The sequence below is a fragment of the Ailuropoda melanoleuca genome, chromosome 2 (genome assembly GCF_002007445.2).
Source record: "Ailuropoda melanoleuca isolate Jingjing chromosome 2, ASM200744v2, whole genome shotgun sequence".
Taxonomy (NCBI): domain Eukaryota; kingdom Metazoa; phylum Chordata; class Mammalia; order Carnivora; family Ursidae; genus Ailuropoda; species Ailuropoda melanoleuca.
The window spans coordinates 69872271-69895784 of NC_048219.1; the positions used below are offsets into that span (position 1 = coordinate 69872271).

Sequence of the window (23514 nt, forward strand, 5' to 3'; positions counted from 1 at the left end):
AGCTTGTAATCACGCATATGTAATGCATCCATATCCAATGCTATAAATTAGCCTTGATAATACGAGTTTATTTTTAGTTTTGGAAATCATCACAAGTTGAGGGAAGGGAGGTTAGATTTGCCTTCCTAATTACCTTTTATACAAGCTATTATGAAAATTACGTTATATTTTCTGAGTATCCATCAATTTATGGTGGCTCCAGCAGCCCAGGAGATAGGTCAAGGATAGGGAAAACTGTTTGGCATTCAGAGTTTCCATGAGGATACTCATACACGAAAACTGAGTTAACCGAATTTTTCAGTTATTTGCAGCATCTTCAATCTGACCTCTGGCTGGAGGAAAGGATCAACAACAGCAACAAAGCAAAGATTTAAAACCCAAATGGCTTCACATATTAAAATTATCAGATACAAAATAAAAATATATATGTTTGACCCCTGGCTAGAGTGTTCTTGGGCAGTTAAAATATCTGTATCCTACCAAGTCTTCTAAGGCTTTCAACTTTTATGTTAAATTAAACATGTTAGTTTAGACTTCTTTCTTTAGTGATTTTTTTTCTTGAAACAGTTACTAGAAAGTAGGAAGGGCTTAGGTAATTAATGACACTTGCTAATAAAGCCAGTTTTGACATTGGCACATAATATGTGGTCAGGGACTTTTCAGCCAAAGAGAAATCAAAACAAATGATTCTCTTCTCTTTCCTTTCGGTATTTCCAGCTGTTTTCACGTCTGATCCTACTAAAATACTGATTAAAGAATATAAGGGCTTAAAATCACATGTCACTTAAGCGGTTTGAAGTATAGGTACCTTCAATCTACTTTGATGGGTATTTTTCTTCAGTTTTATTTTTTAAAGTTAATGTGGCCTCGACACTTATTAGTCTGTTTAATTCTTTGCTATTTGAAATACCCTAGAAAAAGAGTTTTTTTCTCTAAGTATGCTTTGGTATAATATTTTTGTTACAGGAAATAGAGCTATTAGCTTTTTGAAGAATAGTTATAATATAAGGTCATTACTCTATACAAATGAAAACGTATATTAAGTACTGCAGGATGAATTATATTTGCTATAATACTTGATATAAAATTATACTGTAGTAGGTGAATCGAAGCATATTTTCCTAGAGCACATTAAGATTTGATTGGACTCAGTAATAGTCTGTTTTTAAATTATTAGAGAGTGTTTTCAAGTTTTAGTAAATCTGTGTTTTACACTTAAAAAATAAATGGTTTGCCTTTAGTTGTCTAGTGAATAATAAAGAAGTAGAATAAGTATTTCCAAAGTAGACACATGCTTTTTACACATTACTTCTTTTCAGATAGAATAAATTCTATTTTAAAATGTTCTATTTTTAGTAACATGGGTTAAGTTTGTTTCAAAGACAATGTTTTGCTATACAGTAAATTTTACCTATTAAAGATTAAATGTTGAATAATTTATTGTCTTAGTTAAGTCTGTTCCAGAAATAATTTATTTTAAACTTCTTGATTTTTTAAATGGTTTTCCGGTCAATTATTAAGTGTTAATATTTAATAGGTTCTGGTTCTGATACCACTTCTGACCACAAACTAAGATTCTGTGCTCAATTCCAGTGGGGGAGTGAACAATGTACTCTCATACCAGCAAGCAGTTCTCTGCTACCTGGAGGTCATAAGGGCCTGGGACTGAAAGTTCCAACCCTCTGTGATTGGTTCCCCTGGCAGCCAGCTCCCATCCTTAGGTGGGGTCCAAAAGTATATTAACATTAACGAGAGACACCTTTGTCGCTGCCACTTAGGAAGTTCCAAGGGTTTTCCAGAAACCAGGATAAAGACCAAATATGTATTTCCTATTATAAATCACAATATCACAGTATTATATCTAGGTTTCAAGACAGTTAGAATTATCAGTATCCTACCAATTTAATATTTATTTATTAAAAGTTTTGGGGCGCCTGGGTAGCGCAGTCGTTAAGCGTCTGCCTTTGGCTCAGGGCGTGATCCCGGTGTTCTGGGATCAAGTCCCACATCGGGCTCCTTCTCTGGGAGCCTGCTTCTTCCTCTCCCACTCCCCTGCTGTGTTCCCTCTCGCTGGCTGTCTCTCTGTCACATAAATAAATAAATAATCTTTAAAAAAAAAAAGTTTTAAAAATATTTTATATTTGCTTTTAAATATTCAGATCTCTACTTTCTTCCTTATCAGGTTCAAGCTTAGTGTATAATTTTAGGTAGCAAAACCTTCAGGGTAATTAATAAATGTATCAGGATTTTATAGAGTTACAGTCCATAGGAAATTTAGTCTCAAGTAGTAATAATTTTAATTACCAGCAGAGGGCTCTGTGTGTACATATATTTGTAGCTATACACAATGTTTCTTGAAGAATTCTTTCAGCCTAATGCCATTTTCTACTAACAAATCATTAATTAACTTATGGAATTTTTTAACCAGAGATGAATGTGCTTAAAATCAACTTGTTTCTGTACTTCCTCATTAATGTTAAACCAAAATATTAAGGATCATTAAGAACAAGTATAATTAATGAATCAGATATTTTAACCCCTGCTGATTTGAAAAAGGAAAGATTATTTCAGTTTCCAGAAGTACTATTATTCATTGCTAAACAGTGAATCTATATTCTTCCCGATTTTCAGATTGGCACTTAGTGTTTTATGTATAAAGTCAAGAATATAGTTTTAAGAAATATTTGTATTTTTCATTGATCAGAAGATACTATTTTGATTCTGATTATGCTTTGTTTCCAGGTGTATTTTTACACATTCTAGCAGATACACTTGGGAGTATTGGTGTAATTGCCTCTGCCATCATGATGCAAAATTTTGGTCTAATGATAGCAGATCCTATTTGTTCAATCCTGATAGCCATGCTTATAGTTGTAAGGTAAGTGTTATATGTTATTTTCAGTTATTAAAATGAGAGGTGGGAAATGTGCTACTTAAATTACAGATCTGCAGTACAAATTGTGATTGTGTTGGCTTTCTTTTGGCCTTTAACAAATTCCTATGTAGATTATTTCTCTTTTCATCTTCCTGTTTCTTTCTGTTTGCCATTTATTTCTTGTCAAGGTTTTGATGGTTCTTTTTGGTGTTTAGCAATTGATCTTTTGGGTTTGTAATCCAAATTAGTAGGATTTTTTTGAATCCAACATTCCATCTGTAGAGTAGAACACTGATAATATAAGATGTATTAACTATAGTTAGAATCTTATTCTATATTTACACTATCAAATGCAAAAGAATGTTAAAGTCTCTTGTGCAGCTATTCAATTTATAAAGTTACATTATTATTGCAGAAGTCTTATAAAAATGCTTATTGAGGTATATGAGTGTCTGTCTCCCTATGTAGTTTTATAAAATTCTTGAGGAAGGATCTGTCTCTTAGTATGGTTTATCTCTATTGTGCTAATGTGTATGTAAAGCATATGTGTGTGTGTAAATTCTCAATAAATATTTGCTGAATTAGATTATGTAGTATCTCAAATTTTTCAGACTGAAATACATTTTATTATTGATTTAATTTTTATCATAATAGTGAAATAATATGTGCCTTTCTTTCAGTCTTGAATTACTTAATATGTTAATTATATATAAATATGTCTTGATTTGACAGTTTTTTTTATTTATCCATAATGGTTTTATTGTCAGCAAAACTTGCTTTCTAATGGTAACTAGAGGGCAGACTATGATGATTTTTATAGCTTATGGTTGAATAGAATACACTTAATTATGAGGAATTATAATCTTATAAATTAGTCATAAATACAGATTTTGAAGTTCTTGCTTTAAAAAAAGGTTATACATTTTAAACATGCAGATTATTTTTTAAGTTTCTTCAAATTATTTGTGCTAGGAAGCAACTCTACTATGTCAAAGTCCTATAAAGTTTGGAAGTTTCTTCCTCTTTGGAAATCTTTGTTTTTGTTTTGAGAGAGAGCATGTGAGTGGTGGGGAGAGGGAGAGGGAGGGAGACAGACAATCTTTTTTAGGATTTTATTTATTTGAGAGAGAGAGAAAGCACGCCCATGGAGGGGGAGTAGGGGGAAAGACAGAGGGAGAAGCAGACTCCCTGCTGAGCAGGAGCAGGGAGCCTGCTGTGCTTGGTCCCAGGACTCTGGGACCATGACCTGAGCCAAAGGAAGACGCTTAACTGACTGAGCCCGCTGAGAGAGAGAATCTTAAGCAGACTCCATGCTCAGCCTGGGGCCCTACTCAGGGCTCAATCTCATGACCCTGAGATCCTGACGTGAGCTGAAATCAAGAAGCTTAACCACCTGAGCCATTCAGGCACCCCCATCTTTGGAAATCTTAACTATACTCCTTGAAAGTTCAGTTTACATGTCACAGAATTCTATAAAACTTAACTCCTGATAGATTTGGTAACTTCTGTACCTCTCTCTTTGCATGTTTGGTGTTTATTTTGTTTTGTATTGTAAGTTTTAGTTGCTTCTAATACTTAAGTAGGATCTTAATAATTGCTTTTTTCTTCCTTGGCTCCACTATTACTATCCTAATTTTCCTATCAATTGTTGCTTGGAAGAGATTGGCTTCTCTATCTCTCTCTAAATTCTTCTCCACCCTGTGGCCTCAGTTATCTTTCTTAAATGAAGATTATGATACATGGAAACCTTATCTTGCTTTAGATTCTTCAGTGGCACTTTCTTACCCTCAGGAAAAGTCTAAACTGCTCAGTGGGACGTTATGATATTACCTGTTTACTTCTCAGTCTTTCTCTCACCCCTTCTCAATTTATATTCTCTCCAGCCATATTAAATTACTCCAAGTTCCCTGAAAATATGTTATGTGCTGTCTGGATTCTGGGTTTTGACCATATTTCCTTTCCCCAAAATACTCTTACACTGAGTGCCTGTCTGCCTCCTCCCACAATGTCCATCGTAACTGCTCATCCTTCAGATCAGATTTCAGTTTAAACAGCCCTTTCTTCGGGAAGCAATTCCTGATCATCTACCTCTTAGGCTGGGTTAAATATACCTATAGCACTTTTTACTATTCCTTTCGTGGCATTTACTTACCAAATTGAAATAGCCTGTTTCTTCTCTCTTAAGCTTCATGAGGGCAAGTTGTTTTTTCATTGTTATAAAGTCAGCACGGGACTGTGCCAGGCAAAAAGTTTGTATGTTTTGGATTTGAATCAAAATAAATTCATGTTTTTTCAACCTTGGAGAATTACTTTCTCTGTCCCCAAAGAGGGAATTTTTGCTTTGTTCTGTTCCCATTCAGTTAGTCCACAAATATGAATAAATAAATACATACCCACAGCTTTTTTACTGATGTATTACACATTTAAAAACTGCACAAATCATTTTCAACAAACATTTATTAAATAGACCTTCTCACCAGAGTGGTGATACGATACTGTCTTAATCTTACATTATAGTAGGAGAGAGACAACAAACAAATTAATAAGTAAATTACACAAATATCAAATAGTTATTTGTAGTATGCAGAGAGTTAACATAGGATGTAATGATTGGATTGCTACTTTAGACTGAGTGGTAAAGGAAGTCTTCTGAAGAGGGGGCATTTATACTGAGACCTGAATGTCACAAGAGAGCCTGTCAGAGGAAGAGCATTCTGTAAGGAACAGCTAGTATCAAAACCCTGTAGTGAAAACAATGTTGGCCAATATGGCTGAAGTATAGGGAGTCAGAGGAGAGTGGTTTCAGATAAAATTGGAGAGACATGCTTGGGAAAATGAGCCAGGATTAGGAGTATGAGTTTTATTTTAACTGCAGTGGGAAACCATAGGGAATGACATTATTTGATTTGTATTTTTAAAAATTACTTTGGCTCATGTGTAGGTAATAGATATTAAGGGAGCAAGAGTGCAAAAAGCCTGAGTAGCTAGAAAGCTATTAGAGTCGATGAAATGAGAGGCCATGGTGGCTTGGTCTGAGGTACTCATCTAGGAGCTGGAGAGATACAGATAAAGTTAGAAAATGCTTTGTGCTTAGAGCTAATAGGATTTGCTTATGGATATGAATGTTTAGGTCAGGGTTGAGTGAAAGAGAGGAATCAAGGATAATTCCTAGACTTTTTACATGAGCAACCTAGTGAATGAAGGTGTCCGTATGAGAGAGGAAAGACTAGAGGAAGAATAATGTTTGCTTCTTTTTGAAGAGCACTGAAGATCAAAAGGTCTGTTTTGGTTATGACTAGGTTTGAGATCTCTCATTAGATGTTTGTATAGAGATCTCGTATAGGCAGGGATGTACAAAGACAGAATTCTTGGGAGAACTCACCTGAATGAATACAAAGGATTGGAAATAGTACACATATAGATTTAAAGTCATGGAGTGGCGTTTATTTGGCATGAATCACAATTCCCACCCCTTCCATTTTCCTGGAAAACATCCTTCTTTTCTGCAGAACCCAATTTAGCTTCAGGGTTCCTTTCAGTATCATGTTTCATACAGCCACAACCAATCAGCTACAGTTGGCTTTCAAGATAAAACCTATATATCATCCTTATCTAAGTCATACTGGTCTATTTATAAAACTTTTTCTCACTAATTTACATTAATATATAATCTCAAATTCATATCATTGGATTCTCATTATTGTTAAATTTTAACATTTTTATGTGTTCTTTTCCACTGTTCTGATGACAAAAGTAATACAGTTGATTGTAAAAAAACTCAAACATAACCGAAATATATACAACTTATCTATTAAAATGTTCTCATAGTCTCACCTCTTGGAGATAAACTGGGAAACTGTAGCATATCTAAAAATCATTCAATAACGGGGCGCCTGGTGGCTCAGTCGTTTAAGCATCTGCCTTTGACTCAGGTCATGGTCCCAGGGTCCTGGGATCAAGCCACACGGCGGGCTCTCTGCTCAGCAGGGAGTCAGCTTCTCCCTCTCCCTCTGCCTGCTGGTGCTCTCTCTCTCTTTGTCAAATAAATAAATAAATAAATAAGATCTTTTTTAAAAGAATCATTCAATAAATGTTTTAGTGCATACTCTGTAATAGACAGTAAACAACATAGGCAAATACCCAACCCCTATGGAGCTTATATTCTAATAGGGGTTAGAGTCAATAAAACAAATGAACATACAGATAGATAATGTAATGTCTTAGGGTGGTGAACGCTATGAAGCAGGGTAAGGGGGTATTAGAAGGGCTTGGAAAGTCCTCTGCATAAGGTGACAGAGCCCTTAATAGTGAAGGAGAAGGGCAGGGGACTGTTCAAAGGAAGATTATTCCTGGTAGAGGGAACTTCAGGTAAACACACTCAGGTGGGAACCTGCCTGGCATGTGTAAGGAGCAGTGAGGAGGACAGAGTAGCTGAGGTGCAATATATAGGGCAGAGTATAGAGTATCTAGAGTTCGGGGAGGAGGTTGGAGTGGAAGATAAACTCTGGGGTGTCACCTGCTTATGTATGGTGCTTACAGCCATGGGATTGGATGTGTTTCCCCAGAGACTGAGAACTGGTAGAGGGGAGAAGAGGTCTGAGGACTGAACCCTGAAAGGCAGGGCCACAGGAAGTAGCTCCAGCTGAGGAGAGTGGCCAGTGAGATGGTAGGAGAGACGCAAACGTGCATTGTTTCAGGAGCCGTGTGAAGAAAGTGTTCCAAACAGGAAGGAGTGATCCAGCCTGTTAAATGCTGCTATGACTGATAATTGGTAATTTAGCCAAGATACTCAGAAGGGTAATGAGAAGGAAAGCCTGTTCAGAGGAGCTTCAGGAGAGAACGGGAAGGAAAGAAATGGGGGTCCAACTGTAGTCAACTCCTGTTTAAGGTGTTTTGCTGTAAAGGGGAGCAGTGTGATTGCCCGCCAGCGCCGAGGACCCACTTTGAAGTTTGTGGTCATGAATTTAAAGTGAAAACCACCAGCACCGTTGTATGTTTTTCTCTAGTCTTGCTCAGCTACTTGGTAAAAGGTATGGAATAGACAGTCAGATTCAGCCCGTTTGGGGTTTTGTCAGAGGAGTACTGACAGAGTGAGAAAGGAGCACAGCAGGGATTACAGCGGTGGGAAATGAAGATGTAAAGGTGGTAATAGATGCTGAAAAAGAGGAGACAAGTGAGAGGGTTAGCAGGTTGGAGCTCTGGCAGGAGGGTGAGTGTGGTGAATAGGGGAGGCTCAGGCTGTGAGAGGCTTGAACTTGGCATCTGCAGGTCTCAGGTGTGGCTGTCGGGGTGGATCCAGGATAAACTCATCAGAGAGAGGCCAAGTGTGCTGAATGGACTGCCCACATGGGTATTTAAACTAGAGAATAAATCAATGGCTACACTCTTCAGTGACTGAGAGGAGCTATCCAGAGTCATAGCACTGGGAGTCAAGATGGGAAGAGGTGCAATAATCTGATGGCCTGGGCCTTAAAGGAACTGTGTTTTTTGGAGGGAAGTAGGAGGGGCAAAGAGCTGGAAATAGTAGTGAGGACGCTACTGTGGCGTGTGGGAGAGAAAACAGTGCTGTAGGGACAATAGTGTTCTCAGGCAATAGCCAGTTTTCAGGTAGAACAGAACATGCTCTGGCTATTCAGAGAAGAGGCTGAGGATTTAATGAAAATTACTCATTTAAAAGTATTTTTTAAATTATGGAAATAATTATATTGACAAACTCGGTATAGAAAAGGATAAGGAAAAAAATTACTCATAGTTCCACCAGCCAAGAGAACCATGTTAATATTTTTGTGGGTTTTATTTTGGCTTTTTTCTTTCATTCTGAGCCCTTAAAAAAACAAAACAAAACTGGTTTTATTTGTACTATGTATATAAAATTACATTGTTAAAATTTTTTTAGTTTTTTCTGATAATATATAATTATAGAAAACTTGGGAAATGCTGAAAAATAGAAGTAAAGAAAAATCAGGATCAAACACGTAAAGTCCACATTACCACGTATGTTAATAGCATTTCTTTACAGTCATTTTTAGACTTTTTTTTTTACATTGAGTTTCTACTATATATGCAGGTTATTAAGCTTGGTCAGCATTAGAGCATTCAAAGGTTCTAGATGAAAAGTAAAAATACAGTTATTATTTTAAGTCAGTAAAGTTTCATAATGATTTATCAGGTAGCACGTCTTTCATTCAATGATATTAAATAAAACAAGGTACAGGGCAACACATAGAATGATTCATTATTATAGAGTCTGTATGTAAAGTATGTATTTCTCTTTACATGTATTGGGAAAATATCAGTGCATATATATACATATATGTGTATATATAAATATACATGTTATTTGGGTCTCTCTGGGTGGTACCGTTGTATTTTATTTTACATTTATTTTGGGTGGGTTGATGCATTTTTAAAATTGTGCTTCTTCCCTAACATCGCTAAGGCAAATCAACATTTCTGACTCTACCTTAAAAACATAATTTTTTTTAAATGGAGGGCAATAAAAAAAGTAATAGCTCCAGAGTACAAAAATAGACATTCCAGTTGTCTATTTTTATGTTAAGAGAGCAAACTTAATTTACTTAAATGTTCATATGATAATTAAATATTTGTAAGCAAATTACTCTGAGATGTTTTTCAAATTGAGTAAGAGTTTGCCTGGTTAGCAAAAAGTGATTTTAGGAAATATGTGAAAACTCTTACCGACTCAACAAAATAGAGTATAAAGAAGTAATTTTCCTTACCCTTAATTTTTACATATATTTGCAATTCACCAAGAGCAAAAGAAATAATAGGACTCTATATGTTTTCTGGACCTAAATGTTCCTCGATTGAGAACATGCTGTGGAAATAGACATCTCTCCCTTGTAGGCTGCCCAGTGTTCCATTTTCACTTTCACAGTGAAAGTGATTTCTTAGAAAAAGTTTTTCTTTCAACATTTTCTAACGCAGGCACAAGGTGCTTTAAATTGTTCAGTGAAACTGAGTTGTGCTGTGATGAATTTTGTTTCCCAGTGAAAAGCAGGAGATCCAGGACAATAGTGAGAGTGTAATTTTTTTATCTTCTGAAAATACACTTCTTATAAGAGATTTCAGAGTCGTTTTGCTCCTTTTTTCCTTAGTAGTTGAGTTGGAATGGAAAGTGGATTCATAACTTAGCATGCAGAAAATCTGAACAATTAGTTGTAGCTTTGAATCACATTGTGATTTCTTTAAAAGTGATGCCCTTTACATAGATCTGTAGCTTGCTTTTTGATTCACTTAAATAAAAGAGGTACCTATGCATGATGGGAAAAAAATACATAAACAGGATGCAGAAATAAGCTTTGTTTCTGGTGTGGTATTTTGAAGCTGTGCTGCAATTTTTTTTTTAAGTCCGTTTTCTACAACTCACCGGTTACCACCTTGTGGTGCTTTGTACCTTTTTACTATAATCATTTGTAAATACAAAGAAAAAATTTTAAACAAAAGAAATTGTCTTTTTTTAGGTGTAAAAGTTATTCAAGTAATATATTTATTTCTTATCATTTTGAAGAAAAAAATAGCCGAACTTGCAGAGGCAAACTAAAGAACAGACTTCAGAAATGATAGTAATGGTCATAAATAGAGATATGAAATAGAAAGAATATGCACTAATGAAAACAAAATTATATACTTGAAATTTTGAATCATCGGTGATCATTGTTAATGAATACAGAATTTGGATAAATCTTGTTGATTCTGCAGTTAAATAGATAATTATTTGTGATAATAGATAATTATTAACTAAATAAATAGATGTTTATTAACTAAAAAGTAGCATCTTTTAAACATGTAAGAAGCTGCCATATCTTCAAATAGTCATATATAATAGAAATTTTGGAGGGTTTTTTTTTTCCAAAAATGGTTTTGCCTAATAATTTCCTTTGTGGCTCAGTCTTTCAAGTGGTTTTAATTTATGAACTATACTTCCGGGGTAAGGAAAGCAGTTTCTTAAGATTTTAACTTGTTTATGTATGTGTCTCAATTGTTAAACTGAATAAATGGGAATGTCATTGTATAACTTTTTAAATCATATATAAAACCATCACAGTGAGAGCATTTTTTTTTTAAGATTTTATTTATTTGACAGAGATAGAGACAGCCAGCGAGAGAGGGAACACAAGCAGGGGGAATGGGAGAGGAAGAAGCAGGCTCATAGCAGAGGAGCCTGATGTGGGGCTCGATCCCATAACGCTGGGATCACGCCCTGAGCCGAAGGCAGACGCTTAACCGCTGTGCCACCCAGGCGCCCCCATAGTGAGAGCATTTTTAATACTAATTAGTCTAACAGCCTTTCTCAACCAGCATTCTGGGAGAGAATCCCTAAGGCATTCATTTGTTTGTAAGTATTAACCTCTCACCTATGCATCTAGAAAAGTACCGGTTATGTTACTATCCTTGGGGAAATTCAGAAATAGTCACTCAAATTATTTTGTGTGTTCGGTAGTTCAGAGGATGAATCCTAGTTAAGAAAGGGTGGCAGACAGTCTTAGAAATATTGGAAAGAGGGCGCCTGGGTTGCTCAGTACATTAAGTGTCTACCTTCGGCTCAGTTAATGATCCTGCGTCAGGCTCCCTGCTCAGTGGAGAGTCTGCTTCTCCCTCTGCCTTCTCTGCCTCCCCCACTCATGTGCACACTCTCTCTCTCAAATAAAATCTTTAAAAAAATATAGTGGAAAGAGCAGAGCAAGTATGGTAATGTATTAGTGATCATTAGCCTATTGGACAGAGAGTGTTTGAGACTACTTTAGACAAGAGAGTGTTTGAGACTTAAAAATTTGAAAGAAGAGATTATTTTATGTGAAATCTATGATTTTATTTCTGTAAAACTCATGAAAATAATGGAAAAACTGACAAGCATAATTTAGTACAGTTACAGATATAAAATTGATATACAAAATTAATACCCTTTATATATAAGCAAAATCCAGTCTATAGATAAAATGTGCAAAACTTGGTGAGGAAAAGTTTTCAAATACTTCTAAAAAACACGAATGGACTTGAACAGAGCCTCTTTTGTTTTTGAAGACTCAACATCATAAACATGTCAATGCTTTATTTATAAACTTAAAACTATTCTAATAAAAATACCAACAGGTGTTTTTTTTGGAGGGTAGTAATAAAAGTTGATTTTAAAGCTTATAAGGAAAAACGAACAAGCAGGAGGAAATGCCCAAGAAAACCCTGGAAAATAAAATACAAAATGCAAAGAAAGCCTTTATAGTTCAAATAGTGAGGTGCCTGAAGAAGCAAATCTATGGAGCAGATTAGAAAGTCCAGAAATAGTTTTTTTAATAGTTTATTTATTTATTTGACACAGAGAGAGAGAGTGCTCACAAGCAGAGGGAGAGGGAGAAGCAGGCTTCCCGTTGAGCAGGGAGCCTGATAAGGGGCTCGATTCCAAGACCCTGGGATCATGACCTGAGCCGAAGGCAGACGCTTAACATACTGAGCCACCCAGTTGCCCCCAGAAATAGATTTATGTGCAAATACAAATTTAGTAAGGATAAAGGTGGCATTTCAAATCAGTGGGGGAAAGATGGGCTTTCTAATAACTCGACAGCTATTTGGAGAGAGATAAATTTGGAACCGTAGCTAATACTATGTATACTTGGATGAATTCCAAATTGATGAGAGCTCTCAAAGTAAAACATGAGACCATGCTAATACTAGGAGAAAGCATGCCTGAATTATTTTATAATAAGAGACTATTAGGGGAATAACTATGCCTCAAAACCTAGAATCAGTAAGAAAAAGATTCATGAATTAAGTTACATAAAGAAACTTTGACATAGAAAAGAAAGCATCAGCATCAACAGGGAAGTCAAGCTCTTTTCCTCAGCAGGACCTCAGTGGGAATAGCTGTGGCGCTAGTTTCTCTGAGCTATCCAAGTCCGTTCTTGTCGCCATAGCGGCACGGCACTCACTGCCTCCATAACTGAGCAGATGATACTTTGTTGGCACCCTCAGGGGCCACAGCGGCTGGGTAACCCAGATCCCTACCACTCCCCAGTTCCCAGGCATGATACTGTCCACTTCTTGAGATAAGACCATCATCATGTGGAAGCTGACCAGTGATGAGACTGACTATGGCATCCTGCAGCGTGCCCTTTAGGGTCATTCCCACTTTGTTAGTGACATGATCATTTCCTCAGATGGCCAGTTTGCCCTTTCAGGCTCCTAGGATGGAACCCTTCATCACGGGGATCTCACAACAGTTACCACGGTACCACCACATGCAGATCTGTAGGCCACACCAAGGATGTGCTGAGGATGGCCTTCTCCGACAACCGGCAAATTGTCAGTAGCTTCTGAGATAAAACCATCAAGCTATAGAATACTTGGAGTGTATGCAAATATACTGTCCAGGATGAGAGCCATTTGGAGTGGGTGTCTTGTGTCCGCTTTCCACCTGGTAGCAGCAATCCCATCATTGTCTCTTGTGGCTGGGACAAGCTGGTTCAGTCCTAACCGATACTGTCTCTGTGCTGCCACAGGCCCCAGCATCAAGATCTGAGACTTGGAAGGCAAGATTATAGATGAACTAAAGTAGGAAGTTATTGGCACCAGGAGCAGGGGAGAGCCTTCTAGTATACCTCTCTGGCCTGGCCTGCTGATGGCCAGACTCTGTTTGCCAGCTACATAGAAAACCTGGTGCAAAGGTGGCAGGTGACCATGGGCTGGGCACCTCCTAGAAATATATGGCAGAGTTTTAGAAATAAAACATTAGTTTTCTAACTTTAAAAAATAAGCAAAATTAAAAGGGAAGTCAAAGACATAATAAACTGATAAATATTTGCCACCTAGAACATGAAAGGCTAACCTCCCTAATATAGAGAGAGCTCCCAAAAAGAAAAATTAAGACCAACAGCCTGATAAACAAACGGACAAAAGTGTAAGTTCATTTAGCTTACAGGAAAAGAAATACAAGTTACATTTAAACATATAAAGGTAGTTCAGCCTCACTCATAAAAAAGAAACACAAATTAAAACTACATTGAGATGCTGCCTGTCATCTATCAAGTGGATAAATATCCGAAAGTTTGCATAATTTTTTGTCAAGGCTATAGGTAAAATAACAGAACTTTGCTGACAGGTGAGAATGGTACTCTCTCTGCAGAAAGAATGTTGACAGTATCTAGTGTAATTAATTATGCATTTATCTTTGATTAAGGAGTCCTACTTCTAGAAGCATTTGTATCCTAAAGATGAACTGGCAAAAATATAAACGAATGTATTTATAAGATCATTCTTTGTGGCTTTGTTATAGCCAAAAATTGGAAAGAACACAGATGTCCATCAGAAAGGGAGTTATGTGCAGCCCTTAAAAAAAGAATTAAGTTGGGGGAAGAGAGGTGACATCAGCAAGATGGCAGAATAGGAAGCTCTAGATTCTCTTTCCTTCATGGAGGACAGAAGTGTAACACAACAAACTGACAAAATAGATCTGTAGAAATCCTGAAACTAGTTCAAAGATTCCTGCACCCCAGACTAGCGGGAAGCCGACCATGTGGAGGCTTGGTAGGAAATGTGTGACACTTCATACTCTCTCTCATTAGAACCACTCCCACCTCCCACCCCTGCGCAGGATGGAGTGTTTGGGAGGAAACCACCAACTCCCACATTATCCCTAGAGGGGGAAAGGAGTTGAACGTACTTCCAACTGACTTGGGGAGGGGGGTGCTGCCTGAGAGACAGTGTCTTGCTTGTATCCAAGTACTGACAGAAACAGGATGCCAGGTTGGGCATCCCTGAGAAGAAAGTCCTGCATTAGAGTCTGCAGTACCACAAACAGACACTAGATGGAACCCCAGGACTAGATTTACTATCGCCTAGCGGGCCCAATATTACACACACACACACACACACACACACACACAAAAGCTCCTGAGTAGAAGCTCAGGAGCACCTGAGTAGAAGCCAGCAAACCTCTTCAAACAGGACAGATTACTTGCAAAAAAACACACAGAGGACACATACCCAGAAAAGACTTTTCAGGTCCCCAGAATCTCTAGCCAGGCTGAGTAGAGAGTCATTCTTGTATGAAACCAGACCACAAAGTCTGGAGAGTTGGTTGATTTCTTTAGATGCCCAAATCCCAACAACGAAAAATAAGACATACAAAGAAACAGCCGACTGTGATACATTTAAAGACATAAATTAGATCTCTAGAAACCAAATCTTAAAAAAAGGAGATATGAAATGCCAGATAAAGAATTCAAAATTACCATCATAAGGATACTTAATTAACTAAAAAGGAAGCATAGACAGACAAATAAACAAAACTAGGTATAGGATGCATGAACAAATGAGAAAATGAACAGAGAGAGAAACTAGGAAGAAGAGCCAAACAAATTCTGGAAGTGAAGTAAAATAGTACAATTTAAATTAAAAATTTTACTGCCAGGACTCAGTGAATTTGACCAGAGAGAAGATAGAGTCAGTGAACTTGAACACAGGACTTACAAAAATTACTGAAGCAGAGAAGCGAAAAATGAAAAATGAAGAGAGCCCAAGGGATTTATGGACAAGAAGAACAACATACGAATATGGGAGTCTCAGAAAATGAAGAAAGAAAGGAGCAGAGAACCTGTTGAAAAAATAAGGGTTAAAACTTTCTCAAAGTTGCCCCCTAAAAAAACAAAACAAACCAAAAACAAACAAAACATTATCCAGTTTTGTTCTGTCTATAAGAGATGGACTTTAGATCCAAATAGACACAGACTAAAAGTGAAAAGGTGAAAAAAGATATCCTGTACAAACAGGAATCTAAAGAGATCGAAGTGGCCATGCTTACATCAGACAAAATGGATAAACAAAAGAGACTTTAAGACCAAAACTGCCACAAGAGACAAAGAAGGACGCTGTACCTCATTTTCAGTTATGGATAGAGCAACCAAGTAGAGGATCAATAAGAAAAGAGTAGTCTTGAATAATACTGTAGACCAACTGGGCTTAACAGAAATATGTATACCACTCCACCCAATAACTGCAGAATACACATTCTTAAGCAAACATGGAACAATATCCCAGAATGACTACATGTTAGGTAACAACAAAAGTTCTAACAAATTTTAGAAGATTTAAATTATACAAAATATCTTCTCTGATCAAAATGGAATGAAACTGGAAATCACTAGCAGAAGGAAAACATGAAAATCCATAATTATGTGGAAATTAAATAACATATTCTTTAACAACCAGTGGGTCAAAGAAATTACGAAGGTATTTAGAAAATATTTGGAGACAAATGAAAACAAAAACACAACATATCAAAACTTATGGGATACAGTGAAAGCAGTACTAAGAGGGAAGTTCATAGTGACAGATACCTACATTTAAAAAAACTCAGCATATTCACATGATTTTATTTTATCTCATTTTAGTTTTGTGAAGCAAAAAAAAAAAAACTCAACCTAACTTTATACATTAAAGAACTAGAAAAAGAAAACTAAAAAACTAGAAAGTTAGCAGAAAGAAGGAAATAATAAAGATTGGAGCGGAGATAAAAGACACAGAGAATAGAAAACTTCAACAAAACCTAGAGTTGGTGTTTTTGAAAAGATCAGCAAAACTAACAAACCCTTAGCTAGACAGACTCTAAGAAAAAAGATTCAAATATCTAAAGTTAACAATGAAAGAGGAGACATTACAACTGGTATTGCAGAAATAAGAAATATTAGGAACTACAACGAACAATTATATGCCAACAAATTGGAAAACTTAGAAGAAATGGATGTATTTCTAGAAACATCCAACCTACGAAGACTGAATCATGAAGCAATGAAAAAATCTGAACAGGGGCGCCTGGGTGGCACAGCGGTTAAGTGTCTGCCTTCGGCTCAGGGCGTGATCCCAGCGTTATGGGATCGACCCCCGCATCAGGCTCCTCCGCTCTATGAGCCTGCTTCTTCCTCTCCCACTCCCCCTGCTTGTGTTCCCTCTCTCGCTGGCTGTCTCTATCACTGTCAAATAAATAAATAAAATCTTAAAAATAAAAAAAAAGAAAAAATCTGAACAAACCTATAACTAGTAAGGAGACAGTAACTAAAGAATTGAAGCACTAATCTAATACTTTTCAACAACAACAACAGAACCAGATTAATTTACTGGTGAGTTCTACCAAGCATTTTGAGAAGAATTAACACCAAATCTTTTTCAAACTCTTCCAAAGAATTAAAGAGGGGAAGAGACTCCTAATCATTCTGCGAGGCAAGAATGACCCAGGTACTGACACCGGACAAAAACATGATAGGAGAAGAAAACTATAGACCAAGGGACACCTGGGTGGCTCAGTCAGTTAAAAGTCTGCCTTTGGCTCAGATCATGATCCCAGGGTCCTGGGATTGAGACCCGTGTTTGGCTCCTTGCTCAGCGGGGAGCCTGCTTCTCCCTCTGCCTGCCACTCCCCCTGCTTGTGCTCTCTCTCTCTCTGACAAGTAAATAAATAAAATCTTTAAAAAAAAAAACTATAGACCAATATTCCTCATGAATATCGACATAAAAGTCCTAAAATATTAGGCAAAATGAATTCAACAGCACATTAAAAAGATCTTGCATCATGACCAGGTGGAATTTACACCTGGAATACAAGGATGGTTCAACATATGAAATCAATTGATGTTTTATATACCAAATGGAAAGTGAAGGAGAAAAGACATGATCATCTCAGTCAACTCAGAAAAATCCTGTGACAAAATTCAATAGCCATGAAGTGGTAAAACACTTAACAAACTAAGAAAAGAAGGAAACTACCTCAACATAATTAAAGCCATATATGAAAAACCCACAGTTAACATCATACTCAGTGGAGAAAGACTCAAAACTTTTCCTGTAAGATCAAGATCAAAGCAGGCATGCCCATTTCACCACTACTGTTCACCAAAAAGTGTACTGAAAATTCTGGCCAGAACAATCAGACAAGAAAAAGAAAGGCATACAAATTGACAAAGAGGAATTAAAATTTCCTGTTCACATGTGATATGTTCTTATATGTAGAAAACCGTAAAGATTCCATTAAAAAGCTGTTAGGACAAATAAAAGAATTTAGCAAAGTTGCAGAATACAAAATCTACACTCAAAACTCAGTTGTGTTTCTAAATACTAACAATGACTGATCTAAAAATGAAATTTAGAAAAGAATCCCATTTACTATAGCATCAAAAAGGATAAAATACTTAGGAATAAACTTCCCCAAAGAAGTGAAGGACTTGTACACTAAAAACTACAAAACATTGCTAAAGGAAATTGAAGATATGAATAAAGGGAAAGATTTCTCTTGCTTACGGCTCAGAACTTAATGTTGTTTAAATGTGTACACTACCCAAAGTGATCTACAGGTTCAATGCAATCTCTATCAAAATCCCAATGACATTTTTTGCTTAAAAAAAAAATTCTAAGATTTGTATGAAATCTCAAAGGATGATGAATAGCCAATACAATATTGAGAAGGAAGGAGGCCTCACACTTCCTGATTTCAAAACATACTACAAAGCAATAGTAATTAAGATGGTGTGGTCCTGGCATAAAGATGGGCATATAGACCAATGGAACAAATAGCCCAGGACTAAACCTTTGCATATATAGCCAAATGATTTTGACAAGAGTGCCAAGACTTTACAGTGGGGAAAATGCAGTCTCTCTTCAACAAATGGTTTTAGGGAAGCTGGATGTCCACATGCAAAAGAATAAAGCTGGTGGGGCGCCTGGGTGGCTCAGTCATTAAGCATCTGCCTTCAGGTCAGAGCATGATCCCAGGGTTCTGGGATCGAGCCCCACATCGGGCTCCATGCTCTTCTGGGAGCCTGTTTCTTCCTCTCCCACTCCCCCTGCTTGTGTTCCCTCCCTCACCAGCTGTCTTTCTCTCTGTCAAATAAATAGATAAAATCTTTAAAAAAAAAAAAAAAAGAAAGTTGGACTCTTACCTTATTACCACATGCAAAAATTAACTCAAAATGGATTAAAGACCTAAATACATGATCTAAAACTCCGAAGCTCCTAGATGAAAACATAGGGGGAAAGCTTTAGGACATTGGATTTAGCAGTGGTTTTTTAGCTATGACCCAAAAGGACAGGCAACAAAATAAAAAAATACACAAATGGGACTTTACTGAACTTAAAAACTATTGGTGCATTATAAGAAACAATCAGCAGAGTAAAAAGGCATCCTATGGAATGGGAGTAAATAATTATAAATTATGTATCTGATAGGGGGTTAATATGCAGAATATATAAGGAAAATCTACAACTCAAGCAATAATAACAGCAAACAAATAATCCGATTAAAAATAGGCAAAAGATTTTTTTTAAATAATAATAGCAAATATTTATTGCATACACCCTGTTGGGCCCTATGCTAAGCACTTTTATTTTTTATTTATTTTTATTTTTTAAGTTAACATATAATGTATTATTTGTTTCAGGGATACAGGTCTGTGATTCATCAGTCTCACACAATTCACAGCACTCACCATAGCAGATACCCTCCCCAATGTCCATTACCCAGTCACCCCATCCCTCCCACCCCCCTCCGCTCCAGCAACCCTCGGTTTGTTTCCTGAGATTGAGTCTCTTATGGTTTGTCTCCCTTTCTGGTTTTGTCCTGTTTCATTTTTTCCTCTCTTCCTCTGTGATCCTCTGCCTTGTTTCTCAAATTCCACATATCAGAGAGATCATATGATAATTGTCTTTCTCTGATTAACTTATTTTGCTTAACATAATACGCTCTAGTTCCATCCACATTCTTGCAAGTGGCAAGATTTCATTTTCTGATGGCTGCATAATATTCCATTGTGTGTGTGTGTGTCTGTGTGTGTGCATGTGTGTGTGTGTATATATATATATATATATATATATATCTCACATCTTCTTTATCCATTCATCTGTCAATGGACATCTAGGCTCTTTCCATAGTTTGGCATTGTGGACATTGCTGCTATAAACATTGGGGTGCAGGTGTTCCTTCGGATCCCTACATTTGTATCTTTGGGGTAAATACCCAGTAGTGCAATGGCTGGGTCCTAGGGTAGCTTTATTTTCAACTTTTTGAGGAACCTCCATATTGTTTTTCAGAGTGGCTGCACCAGCTTGCATTCTCACCAACAGTGGGGGGGGGGGGGGGGTTCCTCTTTCACCACATCCTTGCCAACACCTTTCATTTCCTGACTTGTCAATTTTAGCCATCCTGACTGGTGTGAGGTGGTATCTCATTGTGGTTTTGATTTGTATTTCCCTGATGCCGAGTGATGTTGAGTACTTTTTCATGTGTCTGTTGACCATTTGGATGTCTTTGCAGAAATGTCTTTTTCATGTCTTCTGCCCATTTCTTGATTGGGTTATTTGTTCTTGGGTGTTGAGTTTGATAAGTTCTTTATAGATTTTGCATACTAGCCCTTTATCTGATATGTCATTTGCAAATATCTTCTCCCATTCTGTCCATTGTCTTTTGGTTTTGTTGACTGTTTCCTTTGCTATGCAAAAGCTTTTTATCTTGATGAGATCCCAATAGTTCATTTTTGCCCTTGCTTCCCTTAGGCAAAAGATTTGAATAGGCATTTCTCCAAAGAATATATACAACTGGCCAATAAGCATATGAAGAGGTGCTCAAAGAGCACTAATCATTAGGCAAATGCATATTACTATAATGAGATATCACCTCATCCATCAGAATGGCCATTATCAAAAGAATAGATAAGATAATATGTGTTCTTGAGGTTGGTAGGCATGGAATGGTACATTATGGAAAATATGGATGTTCTTCAGAAAGTTCAAAATAGACTTACCAGCAATCCCACTTCTGGATATACATCTAAAAGAACTCAGAGCAGGATCTCAAAGAGATATTCACATACTCATGTTCATTGCAGCATTATTTACAAGATATAAGAGGTGGAAGTAACCCAGATGTCCGTCAACAGATGAATGGATAAAGGAAGTGTATATATAAACAGTGGAATATTAGGCAGTCTTTTAAAAGAAGGAAATGCTGTGTCACATGCTAAAAGATAGGTGAATCTTGACATCATGCTAAGCAAAATAAGCCAGTCCAAAAGGGACAAGTATCATATGAGTCCATTCACAGGAAATAGGTAAAGTAGTCAGAATTATAGAAACAGGGGCGCCTGGGTGGCTCAGTTGTTGAGCGTCTGCCTTTGCCTCAGGGCGTGATCCCAGGGTCCTGGGATCGAGCCCCACATTGGGTTCCCTGCTCCACTGGGAGCCCTCTTCTTCCTCTCCCACTCCCCCTGCTTGTGTTTCCTCTCTCACTGGCTGTCTCTCTCTGTGTCAAATAAATAAATAAAATCTTTAAAAAAAAAAAAAGAATTATAGAAACAGAAAGTAGAAAGGTGGTTGGCAAGGGCCAGAGACAGGGAGGAGAAATTAGTGTTTAATGGGTATAGAAGTTCACTGTTACAGCACAAAAAAGTTCTAGAGATCTTTTGCACAACAGTGTTAACACTACTGTTACTGAAAAATGTTTAAGATGGTAAACTTAATGTTACTGTTGTTATCATAATAATAAAAAAAGAAAAGACCTCTATATGCTAATGTGTGATTTTCAAGATATATTATTAAAAAAACACTTGAGGGATGCCTGGGTGGCTGAGTCAGTTGAGTGTCTTGGTCTCAGCTCAGGTCTTGATCTTGGGGTCATAAGTTCAAGCCCTGCGCTGGGCTCCACACTTGGCGTGGAGCCTACTTAGAAAAAAAAAGCAACACCTTGATAATGCAACACATGCTACGTAGGTGTATAGCATAAGACATGTAAAAGACATGTAGCACTGCTACCTTTTATAGAAGCAGGAGAAGAGATACACATATAACATGTTATGTTTTCTTAGAAATTTCCAAAAGAAACTCTAAAAGAATAAACCAAAAGCAAATATGTTTACCTCTAGGCAGAGGGGGAAGGGATTAGAAGTGAGACTTTGAATGTACTAAGAGTACACTTATCACAGTGAACACTGAGTAATAGATGGAATTGTTGAATCACTATATTGTATACCTGAAACTGCTGTAACAGGGTATGCTAATTGGAATTAAAATAAAATTTTTAAAAAATGCAGTAAAAAGTGGGGACACCTGGGTGCCTCAGTCAGTGGGGCATCTGCTTTTGGCTCAGGTCGTGATCCCAGAGTCCTGGGATCGAGTGCTGCTTTGAGCTCCCTGCTGGGCTGGGAGCCTGCTTTTCTCTCTGCCTGCCACTCCCCCTGCTTGTACGTGCTCTCTCTCTTTCTAACAAATAAATAAAAATCTTTTTAAAAAATATAATAAAAAGTAAACATAAATTTTTAAAGGTGGAAACCATATTAAGTTTTTTCAACTCTGATTCATTTATTCTTTTTTTTTCACCTTTTTTCACTTGCTGCCAAAAGGAAAAAAAATAGTCCCTCTTGGTATAAAATATTTGCTTTTAATATTCATTGTTAAGTTGTGTGTAATTAATTTCAAACTCTCTTCCACTAGCTATAGCCTGCACTTACGTTACTCTGTTCTCTTGCTTAATTATGCCTTGGAAAACATGATTTCTATCCGTATCTCAGCAACTAGGTATTTTCATATAGTCAGCATCCAATGTCATGTAGCAATTAGAAACCTGCCTTAAGATGCTCAGTAAAAAGTCTGTTCTCACAGTGGAATTTTAAAAGTTTGATTTGGGTAAACAATTTAATGAGGGTCCTTTTGCCTTTGCTTTGTATTTCCCATGTTTGGTTTACTTTTCATACAGTGTGACTTTGGAAGTTATCATTGAGGACGGGCCCATAATGGTAACTAGGTGTCAGGGATTTGCTTCTATTCAAGTTTTGACAATACCAATCAGCTCTCAGAGGGTGGAAAACATTTATATTGTTATTACTACCCCCCTTTTCCTGAGCTTTTAAATTTCTTTTTGTGGTCCAGGCCTCCGATACACTTTGAAGATCAGCTTTTCCCGAAGTCAGAACTCCTGTAGGCAAAGATGTTTTGTGAGCGCTAGCAAAGCCATGTTGTTGATATCATTGGAAGAAATATTGCAGTGTGGGGGCGCCTGGGTGACTTAGTCAGTTGGGTGTCTGCCTTTCGCTTGGGTCATGATCCCAGGGTCCTGGGATTGAGCCCCGCATCAGGTTCCCTGCTTAGCGGAGATCCTCCTCGCTCTCCCTCTGCTGCTCCCCCTGCTTGTTCACGCATGCATGCTCGCTCTCTGTCAAATAATTAAATAAAATCTTAAAAAAAAAAAAAAAGAAAGAAAAAAAGGAAAGAAATATTGCAGTGTGGTTAAGCTGCATTTGCTATGGAGCCAAAGTGCCTGGGGTCAAGTCCTGGTTTCACCATTTAGCTTTGTGACCTTGGGCAAGTCGCTTAGCCTCTCTGCCTCAATTTTTCAGCTTTAGAGTAGGGTTAATAGTAATAGTAATGACTAATTTGTTATGTATGGATTAAATAGGTTAAGATATATAAAGTCCAGAACAAATTGCCAAAAAACTGGGAAATACTGTGTAAGTGTTAATTGCTTGCCTACCTTCCTTCCCAAAAGGAATGCTTTTGGAAAGCAGGCACTATTCACTTAAATGGTTTCTCAAAACCCTTTTTTTCCCCCCAGTTAACTGACCCTCATCCATTCATTATCAAGTGGGGAAAAA

The 23514-nt window shown here is 37.1% G+C and overlaps 1 protein-coding gene and 1 pseudogene across 4 annotated transcripts in view; both read left to right on the forward strand.

Annotated features, from left to right (window-relative positions):
* SLC30A7 (solute carrier family 30 member 7) overlaps nt 1–23514 on the forward strand; it is a 263475-nt gene that overhangs the window by 30453 nt on the left and 209508 nt on the right. For all 4 annotated transcript variants that reach the window (XR_004623326.1, XR_004623325.1, XM_002928155.4 and 1 more), the window contains exon 8: nt 2743–2878. Coding sequence is in view for 2 of the 4 variants with exons in the window: in XM_002928155.4 (XP_002928201.1) it covers nt 2743–2878 (136 nt within the window). In the remaining 2 variants the exon portion in view is untranslated. The remainder of the gene's footprint in view (nt 1–2742; nt 2879–23514) is intronic.
* LOC105241582 lies at nt 7633–16079 on the forward strand (annotated as a pseudogene).